This window comes from Mastomys coucha, unplaced genomic scaffold (assembly GCF_008632895.1).
Source record: "Mastomys coucha isolate ucsf_1 unplaced genomic scaffold, UCSF_Mcou_1 pScaffold13, whole genome shotgun sequence".
Taxonomy (NCBI): Eukaryota; Metazoa; Chordata; class Mammalia; order Rodentia; family Muridae; genus Mastomys; species Mastomys coucha.
Genome location: NW_022196895.1, coordinates 70,270,572 through 70,283,513, shown reverse-complemented (window position 1 = coordinate 70,283,513; position 12,942 = coordinate 70,270,572). Strand labels below are relative to the sequence as shown.

The window sequence follows — 12,942 nt, the reverse complement described above, 5'->3', positions numbered from 1 at the left end:
TCTTACAGTTCATTGAAACCTGGAGGTTATGTTTAAGATCACTGGGCAGCTCGGGAACCAGAATTCAGACCCTAGTCTAGACCATATGAAGGTCTAACCTAATTTAACCTACATTATACTTTTGTCTTTCATCTTTCTTCTACCCCAGAGTACTTTTTATAATTGTAATAAAGTATACAAAATGTAAATATTTAGCACCACCATTTTTAGGTGTAGAATTCAGTGGCATTTACTCCAACTATAATCCATAGCCACATTCTTCTCACCCACCTCATAAAACTGAAATTCTGAATCCATGAAACTCTCTCCTCTCTTCCCAGTGACCAACCACGGTTCTTCTTCTCCATGACTATGACTATCCTATGCCTTATATATTAGGTCAAATCATACAATATTTATCTTTTTATAAATGGCTTATTCTACTTTACAAAATGCCCCCAAAGCACACCTTGGTGCAGAATGTGTGGATCCTAAGGCTGATTATATCCTGTTGTATACTGCTGCATCTTGTTGGTCTGTTTGTCCTTATAAGTGACACCCAAGTGGCTTCTTTGTGGCCAGTGTGACTAATGCTCTTCTGTGTCCTCCTTTCTCATTTTACTATCACTCATGGTCACTACCCAACACCCTGCCCAGCACAGCAGGGACCTTCCTTCATCTTTCCAAACACCGTTTTAGGATCCTAGGTAGAAAGTCTTTCCATTTCATCTTTAAATCGTGAGATACTTATTAATGCTATTATACTAGTCATAATAGATGCAGATAATTCTATGAATCTGCATTAAGTTCCGTATATTTATATGTAAACTTAAGTGGACCACCAATCAGTATAACCATGAAATTCTGTGAGTTTCTAAATCTCTAGAGAGATCATAACTGTCACACCCAGATGACCGTTCCCAACAGCCTCACACACTCTGTGGTTATTGGACACTGAGAATATTCAAAGTAACAGTGACCCCAGAACCACAGCTAGCAAGAAGGCACACAAAACTGGCATGCACGGCCATCAAGATGGCTCAGTGGGCAAAGCACTTGCTGAAGAAGCCTGACTCGGACCCAAATTCTTTCCCTGGGACCCAAAAGAGGATGCAATGGAAAAGAACTCCACAAAGAGGTCCTTTGTCTGACCCCCACTCAAGTTCTTCCCCACACCACACAAACACACAATAGTAACACATTTAAGGAAATGATCCCTAGAGACATCAGACATCACGTGTAAGAGCAATTCCATCAGTAAATCCCTGTCCTGTCTAGTCTATTTTGAAATAGCCTTTGATTAATTCTAGAAAGTATGCCATTCAAGCATGGTGGTTCTACCTCCAGAGATGAGAACCTCAAGACTACATCACCAGCTGGGAAGCCAGTTTCAGAGACAGGATAGATGATCTATATCTTCTACTTCTGCCCTCAGAGAGATGATTTATTCGGAAGTGCAGGATCTAGTGCACCGGTCATAAGAATCACATTTTAAAAGCAGTTATTATTTTATGCCATTATTTTGGTGCACGAGGCTTGTTTCAGTCAAACATGTACACACAGGGCAAACGGACTGATAGCAAAGAAACATTCAACTCGGGGTGAGCAGACATTCATTTCCCTCATTTTACAAACAAACATCAGCATCACTAGGGAGGAGAGGCAAACTGAGAAGGAGATGAAATCTGCTCAGATGAGATCAAGCAGTTTATCTCCTTCACTGTACTAATGTTTCCTTAACGCTAATTTCACACAACAAAAGAACTCAAGGTCAAAGATCACTCCGGAGAGACAACTCATCCCGTTTCCCACACTGGCTTTCACGTTCGCCCAGACCTGCACTGTATTTGTTGCCCATGTGATAAATATAAAGGACAGTCTGCATCTTCAGATGGATACCCGATAGGCATTTTCTTCCCTGAAGACTGAAACCGATCCTATTGCTAATCCGTCTTCCCTGATTTACTGTTGTTGCTTCTGAAGACCTGCTCTGCCCAGTCTCACATGAGGTATGGAGATTCATTCTCCCCTACTCTCACCCCGCAAAATCTAGAGAGTCTTAATGTGATGCTTAATGAGACACTCGGAGTTCACAGATATTAAAAGACGATGCCTTTCACATGGAATGACCTACAAAGGAGGGAAGACAGACACGACCTAAATGTATGTGAACCATTCCAAGTCAGAATCAAGCCTGTTTCATAAGCTTTCTCATCCACCAATGCTGCTTCCCTGTTATCTCAATTCCCATTTTATACCAACCCTTGGAATATATGTATGTATATATACACACATATATGTGTATATATAGCATATATATGTATGAAAAAAATTATAATCTACTACCTTACTTTTCTATCACTGTGACAAAACACTATGACCAAGACAAGTTATGAAAGAAATCATTTAATTGGGGATCACAGATGTAGGGGGTAGTAGCATCCATGACCATCATGGCAGGAGACATTGGCAGCAGGCAAGCAGGCAGGCAAAGGAGCCACAGGTGAAAGTTTATATCTGATCCTCAGGTGTGAGGCAGACGGGGAGCTGAGAACAGCACGGGTTCTTGACAACTCAGTGACATATAATCCTTCAACAACACCTCCACATCCTTCCCAAACAGTTCCACCCACTGGAGACCTAATATTCAAATAAGCCTACAAAGGCCATCCTCATTCAAACCACCACATCTACCAGGGCTTCCCACTTCACAGACTTAGGCAAATGCCAGAGGATAAAGGTGGATTTTCTGATTGGTACCTGAATCAATGCTGGGCCCAAGCATGGCAGAAGGTAATGTTAGTCTAAAGGTGGTTGGTTCCTTGTCAATAGGAATGAGGGGGCTGGGGGTAGAAATTAAACTAAGCTAATGACATTTGCTGTGTGTCCGGTTTGCCAAATCCTGTCTTGGGAACATTGAGGACCATGAACATACGATTCAGTGTAAGTCTTCAGTGAGTGATTTTTCCCAATATACACATCTGACCATTAACTGCATGCACAACAGACAAAGTACCCGTGCTCTCAAAGCTCTGAAGCCCATGTTCAGCTCAGCGCAATCCCAGTCTGCAGCAATGGCGATTTTTTATATATTTGTGAGTTTCTGAGATTATAATTACAACATTTCTCCCTTCCTATGTTTCCCTCCAAGCCTTCTGCCCCTTTTCCCACTGTTATTACATGCATATATGTATACACATATAGATCCTTAAACATAGCCTGCTCAGTCCATATAATGTGCTTGTGTGGTTTTAGGGCTGTTTGACACTCATCAACCAGTCAGTGTGTTCACCCCTGGGGAAGGCCACCTCTCCCACTCAGAGCGTTAATCAGTTGCATCAAGTGCTATGTGTAGGGTTGAGGCCTCATGGCCTTTGCCCTGTCCACTGCGGGATGCCCATAGGTGCCATCCTTACTGAGCTCATGATGTTTAGGCAGTTGTGCTGGTGAGACCTTATGGATGCAGTTGATGACATTACTGAGATACACAACCTCACTGCAAACTCCCTGATCCCCTGGCTCTTACAATCTATCTGCTCCCTCTTAAATGTCCCTTGAGCCTTAGGTGTGGGAATGTTTTGTAGATATCCATTGAAACGGGGCTCCAGATCTCTGCATTTTGATTGGTTGTGGCTTTCTGTCACAAAGAGAAGTTTCCTTAATCACAGGTAGAGACTGCACTTACCTGTAGTGCTTTTATATTCACGTAACTGTTGACCTGACACAGATGAGATCGTAGGCTGCCAACAGTACCTCCCTCCTTTCTGCTCTCATGCCTCCTCCAGCCCCAAACTCTCTAGTCTCCCTTCTCCTCATGTCCTCATAGTTTATGTGCCTATCCTTCAACAATATTTTCCATTTTGCTTCAAAATGCACAAAACAATGTTTGTTCTTCTCTGAAGCACCTTCAACAAACAGTGCTGAGCATCATGGGAAATGAGGTAATGCATTATACGATGCGCGACCTGGCTGGTTGGAGCTATGCTGAGGATGTGGCTGGGCAGATGGGAAAAGCAGGATAAACCAGTGTACAGTAATAGTGTATATAAAGAAAAACACAGTACAACTTACCATTTCAAATATTTCCCCTCTCACCACACCCAGTGATACCCAAAAATATTTCCCCCTCTTTTCATGGAGTCTGGGCTCCACCCTTAGGGGAGCCTGAACTTCTTGATGTCAAAGTTACAGTCATGAGTCTGAAAATCATGCAGAAGGCTCTCGGTGTATCCTTTCCTCTGTGATGATTTCAAGTCGCAGCCCATTTGAGAGCTACAATGGCTAAAAAAACTATCAAAGGCGTTCATCTTTCAGCGATGATGACAAAAGTTAAAGAGTCTATGTCACAAGTAGAATTGTTCAAAGGAAGGCAATAAGCTGGGTGCAGTAGTGTTTGCCTGTAGTCCATGAGTTCGAGGCTAGCCTGGAAAACTTATCAAGACCGCAATGCAAGAAGGGGAAAAACAAGGGGAGTGAACTGTGAAAGGACTGAGAGGTCAGCCTCTTTAACCTAGTGCTGAAATGGACACTGTGGTCATTCTCAAAGGTAGCAATTTAGCAAATTACCAAAAGTACCTAATCCACACAAGTCTAGGCAACTTGAAGACTGCTTCCCGAGTCCAACCTAAAATGCTGAATTAGAGAATGTTTCTGAAGGGTTTTAACAAATCTTTTGGCATGCTAATGCTATATCAGGAGATACTCTGGGCTGGTGAGATGGCTCAGTGGGTTAGAGCACTGTCCTCTCTTCCAAAGGTCATGAGTTCAAATCCCAGCAACCACATGGTGGCTCACAACTACCCATAATGAAATCTGATGCCCTCTTCTGGTGCTGTCTGAAGACAGCTACGGTGTACTCATTTATAATAATAAATCTTTAAAAAAATGAAAAAGGAAATACTCAGAAGCCTAGAGTACAGCTGGAAAGTTCTCTCCCTGTGCACTTAAGAAGTCTTGCCTGCAATGATTGAATCTTCCACCTTCCATGAAGAGCTCATGCTCACATCAAACATCTGCTGGCCCACAGACAGGCAGCAAGACACACTCTCGTGCATTGAAAGACATTTGGCTAAGCAGATGGGTGCGGATGGTCTCCAGGAGTCTTTGGAGACTTACACACAATTCATGGTCCAGATGCACCCCTGAAGGGACAGATACTGCAGAGAAAACAGCAGAGCAGCGGGCAGACCCCTGCTTCAGGTACCCATGTCAGCCTAAGACCCCTTGCTTATTAAACAAGGATGCTCCAAATGCCTACATCTTAGTGCTGTTGAATGGGTTAACCTTTCTACTTTTTTGCACAGTGCAAAGAAGTAACTTGGCACAAAAGTGCTCGGTAACAGCTCTCAGGACCAATGAGGCTTTTTCCCCCTAAGGCACGAGTCAGAACAAATGAAGAGGAAAGGACGTGCAATGGTCTCAACTTTAATAAGTTTGATGCTGAGTATTCTGGTTGTTGTGTTTTCTTCTAGAAACGAAGTCATTTGGCAAAAAAAGGAGCTAGGAAGCAGGAAAAGGAAGAAACATCAAGCATATTAAAAGATTTTCAACCTTCCAAAGAAAGTCAGCTTGAAGGCATGAAACTTAGGGCAAAGATCTAAAAAGAGCAATGACCAGAGCTGGGGAGGGTGAAGAAAGATGGAAGGTGCTGGCCCAGTGAGGAATGGCTACAGTGATGCCAACCACTTCATCTTCAACAATGTAACGTGATATGTTACAAGAACTTCCTGCATCACAACAGCAACTTTAGTGTTCCTCAAAATGGAGACACTTAAAAACCCTGAGGAGCATCTACCATAAGAGGAGGTGGTTAGAATAAGGATGGCCACTGGCAAGTGGCACTATTTGAAAGGATTAGGAGGTAGAGGAGGTGTGGCCTTGTTGGAGGTAGGTAGGTCACTGGGGGAGGGGGGTGTTGAGGTTTCAAAAAGCCCATTCCAAGCCCCAGATCTCTCTCTTCCTCCCTACTGTCTGTGGCTCTGGATGTAGAAATCTCAGCTCCTTCTCCAGCCCCATGTCTACCTCCATGCTGCCATGCTCCCTGCCATGATGGCAATGGACTAAACCTCTGAAGCTGTAAGCCAACCTCAAGTAAATGCTTTTCTAAGAGTTGCCTCGGCCATGTTGTCTCTTCACAACAATAAAACAGAGACAGAAATTGGTACCAGGGAGTGGGATATTGCTGTGACAGACCTGACCATGTGGCTTCCTGGTAGAAGGTGGACTCTGGGACTTTGGGTTATGAAAGCAGTTGAACCTTTAGGCAGGGCAGTGGTGCTATAAGAGCAATGTAGATTAGGATGGACCGGCTCAAGAGGTTTCAGAGGACAAGAATATTATTAGCAGGTGACCCAAGAACTGTTTTTTGACATCTTGGTGAAAGAAAGAAAGAAAGGAAGGAAGGAAGGAAGGAAGGAAGGAAGGAAGGAAGGAAGGAAGGAAGGAAGAGGCTGCTTTCTGCCTTTGTCCAAGAAATAAAACAAATCAAATCAAATCTACCTGAGGCTAAACCAAAGGGTTTGGGATTACTGGAAATTGCAGAGAAGATTTCAAGTATGTACTCTGCCATGTGGTTATAGATCTGCAGAAGAGTGACCACTAATAATGAAAGGAAGCAAGGGGGACAAAGAGAAATACAAAATGTCCAGTTTGAGGAGAAAAGGAGCACCAGGAATGTAATGGAGCAGTGCAGTACTTAAGAAGATAAACAAACGAAAATTAAAGAGAAGTCTGACAAAGGGAGCCGTGACCTCAGGGCAAGACCCCATCCACCTAAGCCTCCAACTTGTGAAAAGAATTTAACAAAAAAAAAAAAAAAGCTTAAGCCATCCAGGTATGTGGCAGAGGAGTCCCAGCATGGTGGCTCCCAGGAGGCCATTATATGAAACTGTGAAGGTGAACCCTGTATTGCTTTCAAGACCCCAAGATTTTGGAGGTACCAGAGCCATGGGATACCTGCTGAGGAAAAACATAGACTCAGTGTGGAACCAGTCCAGAAGAGAAGTGTGTTGCAGTCAACAAAGCTAAAAGGAGTTGGAGGTCTGAAGAGCGCTTTGACATCGGACGTGGAAATGCCAAGTCTAGTGCCCTGCTGATTTTCGGTCTTGCTCTGGTCCAGTAGTTCCTCCGTATGTTCCTGCTCCTCCCTTTGGGAATGGTGATGGACATCCTATGCTGTCATATGTTGGAAGTATGTGTTCTGCTTTTCGATGTTGATTTTACAGGGGTTTACAGTTAAAAGGTTACCTTGAGTCTCAGAAGAGAGTTTTAACTTTGGACCTCTCAACAGTGTTGAGACTGTTAATAGACTATGTGGACTTCTGGAATTGGACTAAATGCATTTTGTATATGACTCCCAGCCTATGGGCATCCAGGGTGTGGAAAGTGGTGGTTAGAATAAGAATGGCTTCCAGAGGCTTCTAGATTGAATGCTTAATCATCAGGGATAGCACTATTAGGTGTGTCCTTGTTGGGGTAGATGTGGCTTTATTGTGTCCATGGGGGTGGGCTTTGAGAGTTCAAAGGTCCATGTCAGGCCCAGTATGTCTCTTTCCTGGAGTCGGATGTAGAACTCTCAGCTACTTCTCCAGCACCATGTCTGTCTACAATTTTCCTCTTATAAAAGAAAGCATTTCGTCAGGGCTTGCTTATGGTTTTAGAGGTTCAGTCCATTCTCATCATGGTAGGAAGCTCAGCATTATGCAGGCAGACATGGTACTGGAGGAGCCCTCCATCTTGATCTGAACTCAGTAGCAAGAGGAGATTTGAATTCTACCCTGGGCAGAGTTTGAGCACTGGAGACCTCAAAGCCCACCCCCATGGTGACACACTTCCTCTAACAAGGCCACGCCTACTCTAACAAGGCCACACCTACTCTAACAAGGCTACACCTTCTAACAGTGCTATTCTCTGTGAGCCAAGCATTCAGACACATGAGTCTATTGGGTGGGGGTGGAGGTGGCAAACCCATTGAAACCATCACACCAATATGAAACCTAGTTACTTGAGGCACAGGGAAGTGAAAGCTAAAAGATACTTGCACAGATCACAGGAATTCTGTTTTGCTTAGGAGTGGCATTCCTATCTGAACTCTCAGGAAAGGCTCCAAGCTCAAAGTTGATGCTCACAAGGTGTGTCAGTCAATAGGGCGAACTCTGAGCAGCACGCTTAGAAGGCCACAGTTAGAGCTGCGGTGCTGTTCAGCGGTAGAGCTCTTGCCTAGCATAGACAAGGCCTGGATCCCAGCCCGGGCACTAAAGAGAAACGAAAACGTGTGTGTGTGTGTGTGTGTGTGTGTGTGTGTGTGTGTGTTGAGTTTTCATTAGACTATGGAGATGCTACCTGGCATTTAAAAGCTAAGCACAAAAGGATTATCCCAAAGCACTGCCCTAACTGTGCTGGTCTCCCAGACACTCTGCTAACTCTAAATCAAGAAGCGAACATAAAATGTCATTATTTAAAATAACTAAAAAGCAGTGTTTAGATTTTGTATCCAGAAGAGAGCTCTAGAGGTTCTATTGCCCAGCCTGGGGGAGAGAGACTATGCATAGTTTACGATCAGGCTGTCCTCTGAAACCATCAAATCCTATCCCCAAGTTAGCACACGTATGCGCTTCCTTCAGGGCCCAGACACATCAAGCCCACCTTGTCTTTTCTAGTGGCTGGAAAACAAATCACTAACATACGTCATATAGAGAGCTGTTGTGACAACAGAGCCCATTGTCCACTCCAGCTTTCTCTGAAGAGTCAATGAAGGTGACTCACCGTGATGTCACTCTGAAAACATCTAGCTCAGAGTTTCTTTTCCCATCCTCCCTACAAAGAAAGCAATCCCTCAAAGGTAAGGGGCTGGGTATTCTAAAAATAGGAGGGTCTTTGTTAATGAGACATGCCCTTCACCAGTGAGAAAAATCAATTAACATCCCTCATACATACACTACATAGCATAGGAGCCTAAAGTTGAAGAGAGAAAAAGGGTAGGGGGAGAAAAGTCTTTGAGTAACCAGAAATAATACTAATATACTCAGTTGCAACCAGAACCATTTAATGCCTACAAGCTGTGCCCATCTTATATCATGTTTTATACTCCAATAACATTTCGCAACTAAGGCAATAGGTATGATCAATAAAGGGTTATAAAATTTCCATTCCAAACATTTAAAATTGCTGTTGGCACGGCAGATAATTATTTCCATCATGCATAATACATTAAAGTGTGTGTCAGCCCAGTGTTTGACACGTTAGGAAAACCCACTAGCAGGTTACAAACAAAAAGGGAACGTTGGCTATTTCAATTAATACAACGAAATGAGCAAACCAACTTCCCCAGAATCGGGAGTGCGTCTGAGCAGCTGGTACTGCGATCTATGGCGCATGCTCAGAATCCCACCTGGCACTCCGGGTTACAGTGGTTAGAAAGCAGCCTGACCGATTCTCAGACATTAGTGTAAGTCTGGCATTTAACTGCCAGAAGGAGCCATGGAGCCCAACATAAACACCTGGAAGCTACCCAGGTGTAGTGGTGCATGCCTTTAATCCCAGCACTCAGGAGGTAGAGGCAGGCCCGGTCTACAGAGTGAGCTGCAGAACAGCTAGACCCAATCACCAGAACGAAACCAAGAGGACCCTTGGAAGCTAGTGCTCACACACACACACACAAATCACTCTGCCTTAAGATTCAATAACTTTACAATAACTTAGAGCCAGAGACCACTAACAGTGGACTCTGTTCATTTTGCTTTTATTATTCTGAACCCTCGCACCAATGAGACACTTCTTAACTAGTTCCAGGAACTGTGGCTTTTGTCCATAGATGGATAACTCAAAAGTACACTTGAAACAATTCAGGATCAGACTCCTGCTAACTCGCCGTTAGCATGCAATATATTCACTTCTAACTAAAAATCAAATTGTTTCCCCAGCAAACGATCTACCAGAAAAAAATTTCAGTATCAATGTTTTGGTTTTTTGAAACCAGATCTCCCAAAACTCAGTGTATTCAGTAATTCACTAGCTTCATGACGCAGCAGTTAAATACAGTCTGCTCGGGGACTTCAGCACATGCTGTATGAACCTGGGAAGCAATTGCTCATCTCTTGTATTGTATTCACTGTTGCTCCGCTCGCTGTCGCTGTCACGGAACACAGCCTTCAGCTCTGAACACTCCATCCAGCTCAGGTTGTTTTTCTCTGCGTCACTGGGTTCCAGCCACTTGCAAGGAGTTGCAAGTCGGAACTCCCAAGGCTCCTCCCCAAAACTCTCACGAGTAAAAGAGGTGGGGTGCTTTGCCCAAGCCGGTATTACTAAAGAGTTCCAGCCCAGGCTCGCACCTTCTCCACCCCTCTCACAGAGACTGGTACGCATAGTGCTGGGGGGGGGGGGGGGGGGGGGGGAGTCCCTGGTGGATCCAAAGGCCATTCAAAACAACCCAGGACTGGCCCCCCAACCAGGTAGCACCCACCTTCATCACTACTAGATGAGCGTTAGTTAGCCCTTGCTGACTCGGACCGGGTCCGAAAAAGGGAAGAAAATTTAAAATGTCAAACTGTGATGGGCAGTAAGCCCACGGAGCTTAAGGGCTCCCCCACGCGCTGGACACTAGGTGGCAACCGCCAGGTAAGGATGCGGAAGTACCTCTTCCTACCCCGCCCAGACCTGTCCACCAGGCTGGCGAAACAGGAATTGCAAACTCGCCTACAGGACTCGCGTCCACACAGAGCGTTTGCATACACACATCCCTCTGCACAGAGGCGTGTAGGCAGGCAAGACCGTCAAACAGGTCCCAGCCACCAGAAAAGACGAACGAGAAAACCAGACATCGGGATATATGAACTTTCTTTTTTTTAAAGGAACAAAAGGACAGGGGATTCAAGGCCCTGCTGTGTCACCTTGCCCCCCCACCCCACCCCACCCCGGACCAGACAGAAACCAGAAGGGCTAGGGCTGCAGAGCCAATGCCTGGGAAGCTGCTGGTCACTTTAACGAGGGCACCTGCCGTGTAACCCGGGAGCAGACACTCCTGATGCACCCGTTTCCAATCCTGACCACCCCCTCCCCTCCGTCACACACAGGCGCACCCTGACCTTGAAAAAAACCCAAAAACCTGAAAATCGACACTCCAGCCCTGGTCAATAATTACTCCAACCTGCCCCTAATCTACATACCTGATAACCCAGGGGCTGCCTCAGAACACCCATTGTGAGCAAATTCAGTAAGGGCTTCCTGGGGCTGAAGAGATGGTTCCACAGTTAAGAGCACTTGCAACCTTCCGCTCCTGCCTCTTGCAGAGGACCCGGGGTTCTATTCCCAGCACCCACAAGGCGGCTGGCGGCCACCTGTAACTCCAATTCCGGAGGCTCTGATGCCCCCTTCTGGCCTTCTAGGTGCACTTACAGGCATGCAAGCAATACACATAAAAAACTAAAAAGAATTTTATATGTGTATCCATATACTTTTTTTTTCTTTTAAAGAAAGTACTTCCCTGGGATCCTTAGAAATGACGACGACGTCTCTCTACCCACTGCTACCTCCTTCAAGCTCTGTGCCCCTCCCACCCAGGGGCTCCTCGTCCCTCTCCACTCCCAAGTTTAGGGTCCCTCTGGTTGCCTCGCGCTAGAAGAAAAGCAAACGAAGGGGGCTCTCCACACTGCAGAGAGCCTGGAACCTGGTCCCCGGTGGAGTCTGGTGTCCCACCCCCGGGCTCCCAGCGGGCTAAGACGCCCCTCTGCTTCCAGGCTCTCAGCTAGACCAGGAGAGGACAGGAGAGGACAGGGAGGGAAGGGCGAAGCGTGGGACCGAGCTGCGCCGCTGTCGGGGGGTTGGGGGGGGACTCTGCAGGGCGGCCAGTCGGGGCGGCGCGCTCCCGGAACACCCAAACTTTCTCTGCCATCCAAGTTAGGGGTGCCAGGGACCGGGACCGCAGTGGCGCTGTCAGGGGCGTCCAGGAGCGGCGGGGGAAGGTGGCCCTGAACGCGCCGCGCCGCACCTGTGCCCCGGGGCTACTCCGGGCCCGCACTCACCCGGCTGTAGAGCTCACTGTACGACATGACCCCGCGGGCCGGCCCGGAGCCCCGGGCGCCTGGCGGGGACACTGGGTCCGGGCTGAGCGCCGAGGCCGGGCTCCTCGCTCCCTCCCCGCTGCGATCTCCGTGCACGGCTGGCGCAGTCTTCCCGGACGAGTCCCAGGTCCTCCGCGCTCCTTTCTCGGGTGTACCGACCCCGCTGGCGCGGACGGCCGCTCGCTCGCACCGGCCCGGGCGACCTTTACTCCCTGGGCGGCGGCAGCGCTGGTGCGGCGACCGGGAGTGGCGGGAGGGCGGGGAAGAAGGCGCGCCGCACTCCCGGCTCAGGTACCGCGGAGGTGACGCGGCCGGCCGGCGAGGAAGGGACGCCCCGCGCCTGCCCGCGGGCGGTCGTCGCCGCCGCCGCCGCCTTTAAGCCCTCCGCGCCCCCGCCGCCACCGGGTCCTGGGGCGGGGGGCGGGGCCGGCGAGCAGCGGCGACCCGGGAGCCGGCGCGCTCCGCCCCCTGCTGGCCGCGGGGCGAACGCCGCACAGGTGCGGGCGGGGTGTCGCACCTGGCGCCCCGCGTCGCCGCCGCAACACCTGGGCAGAGGTGGGCAAAAGTGCACTGGTGACCTTAAAAGTGAGAAGAAAAGCAACTAAAAGAGTTAGAAAGAAAGCTAGCTGCGGCTGGGAGGCCCTACCTGTACTTTTTCTCTCGGTGTTATACATCTGTATTGAACTTTTTTTTTTTCCCATTAATAAAACCTAATTATGGCCAGGAGGTATTGGTGCACGCCTTTTAATTCCTGAAGTAGACAGAAAAGGCAGAGGTCTGTGAGTTCGAGACCACCCTGGTTTATAGAGCGAGTGCCAGGACAGCCAAGGCTACAGAGAGAAACCCTGTCTCAAAAAAACCAACAACAAACAAACAAACAAACAAACAAAAGCCTAAGTGTGCCAAA

At 47.3% G+C, this 12,942-nt stretch overlaps 1 protein-coding gene across 1 annotated transcript in view; it reads right to left on the bottom strand.

Annotated features, from left to right (window-relative positions):
* Nucleotides 1-12,443, bottom strand: part of Myo5b (myosin VB) — a 317,620-nt gene extending 305,177 nt beyond the window's left edge. The window contains exon 1 of the mRNA XM_031366041.1: nt 11,997-12,443. Within this exon, the coding sequence (XP_031221901.1) occupies nt 11,997-12,023 (27 nt within the window). The 5' untranslated portion in view covers nt 12,024-12,443. The remainder of the gene's footprint in view (nt 1-11,996) is intronic.
* Nucleotides 12,444-12,942: the final 499 nt, after the last annotated feature.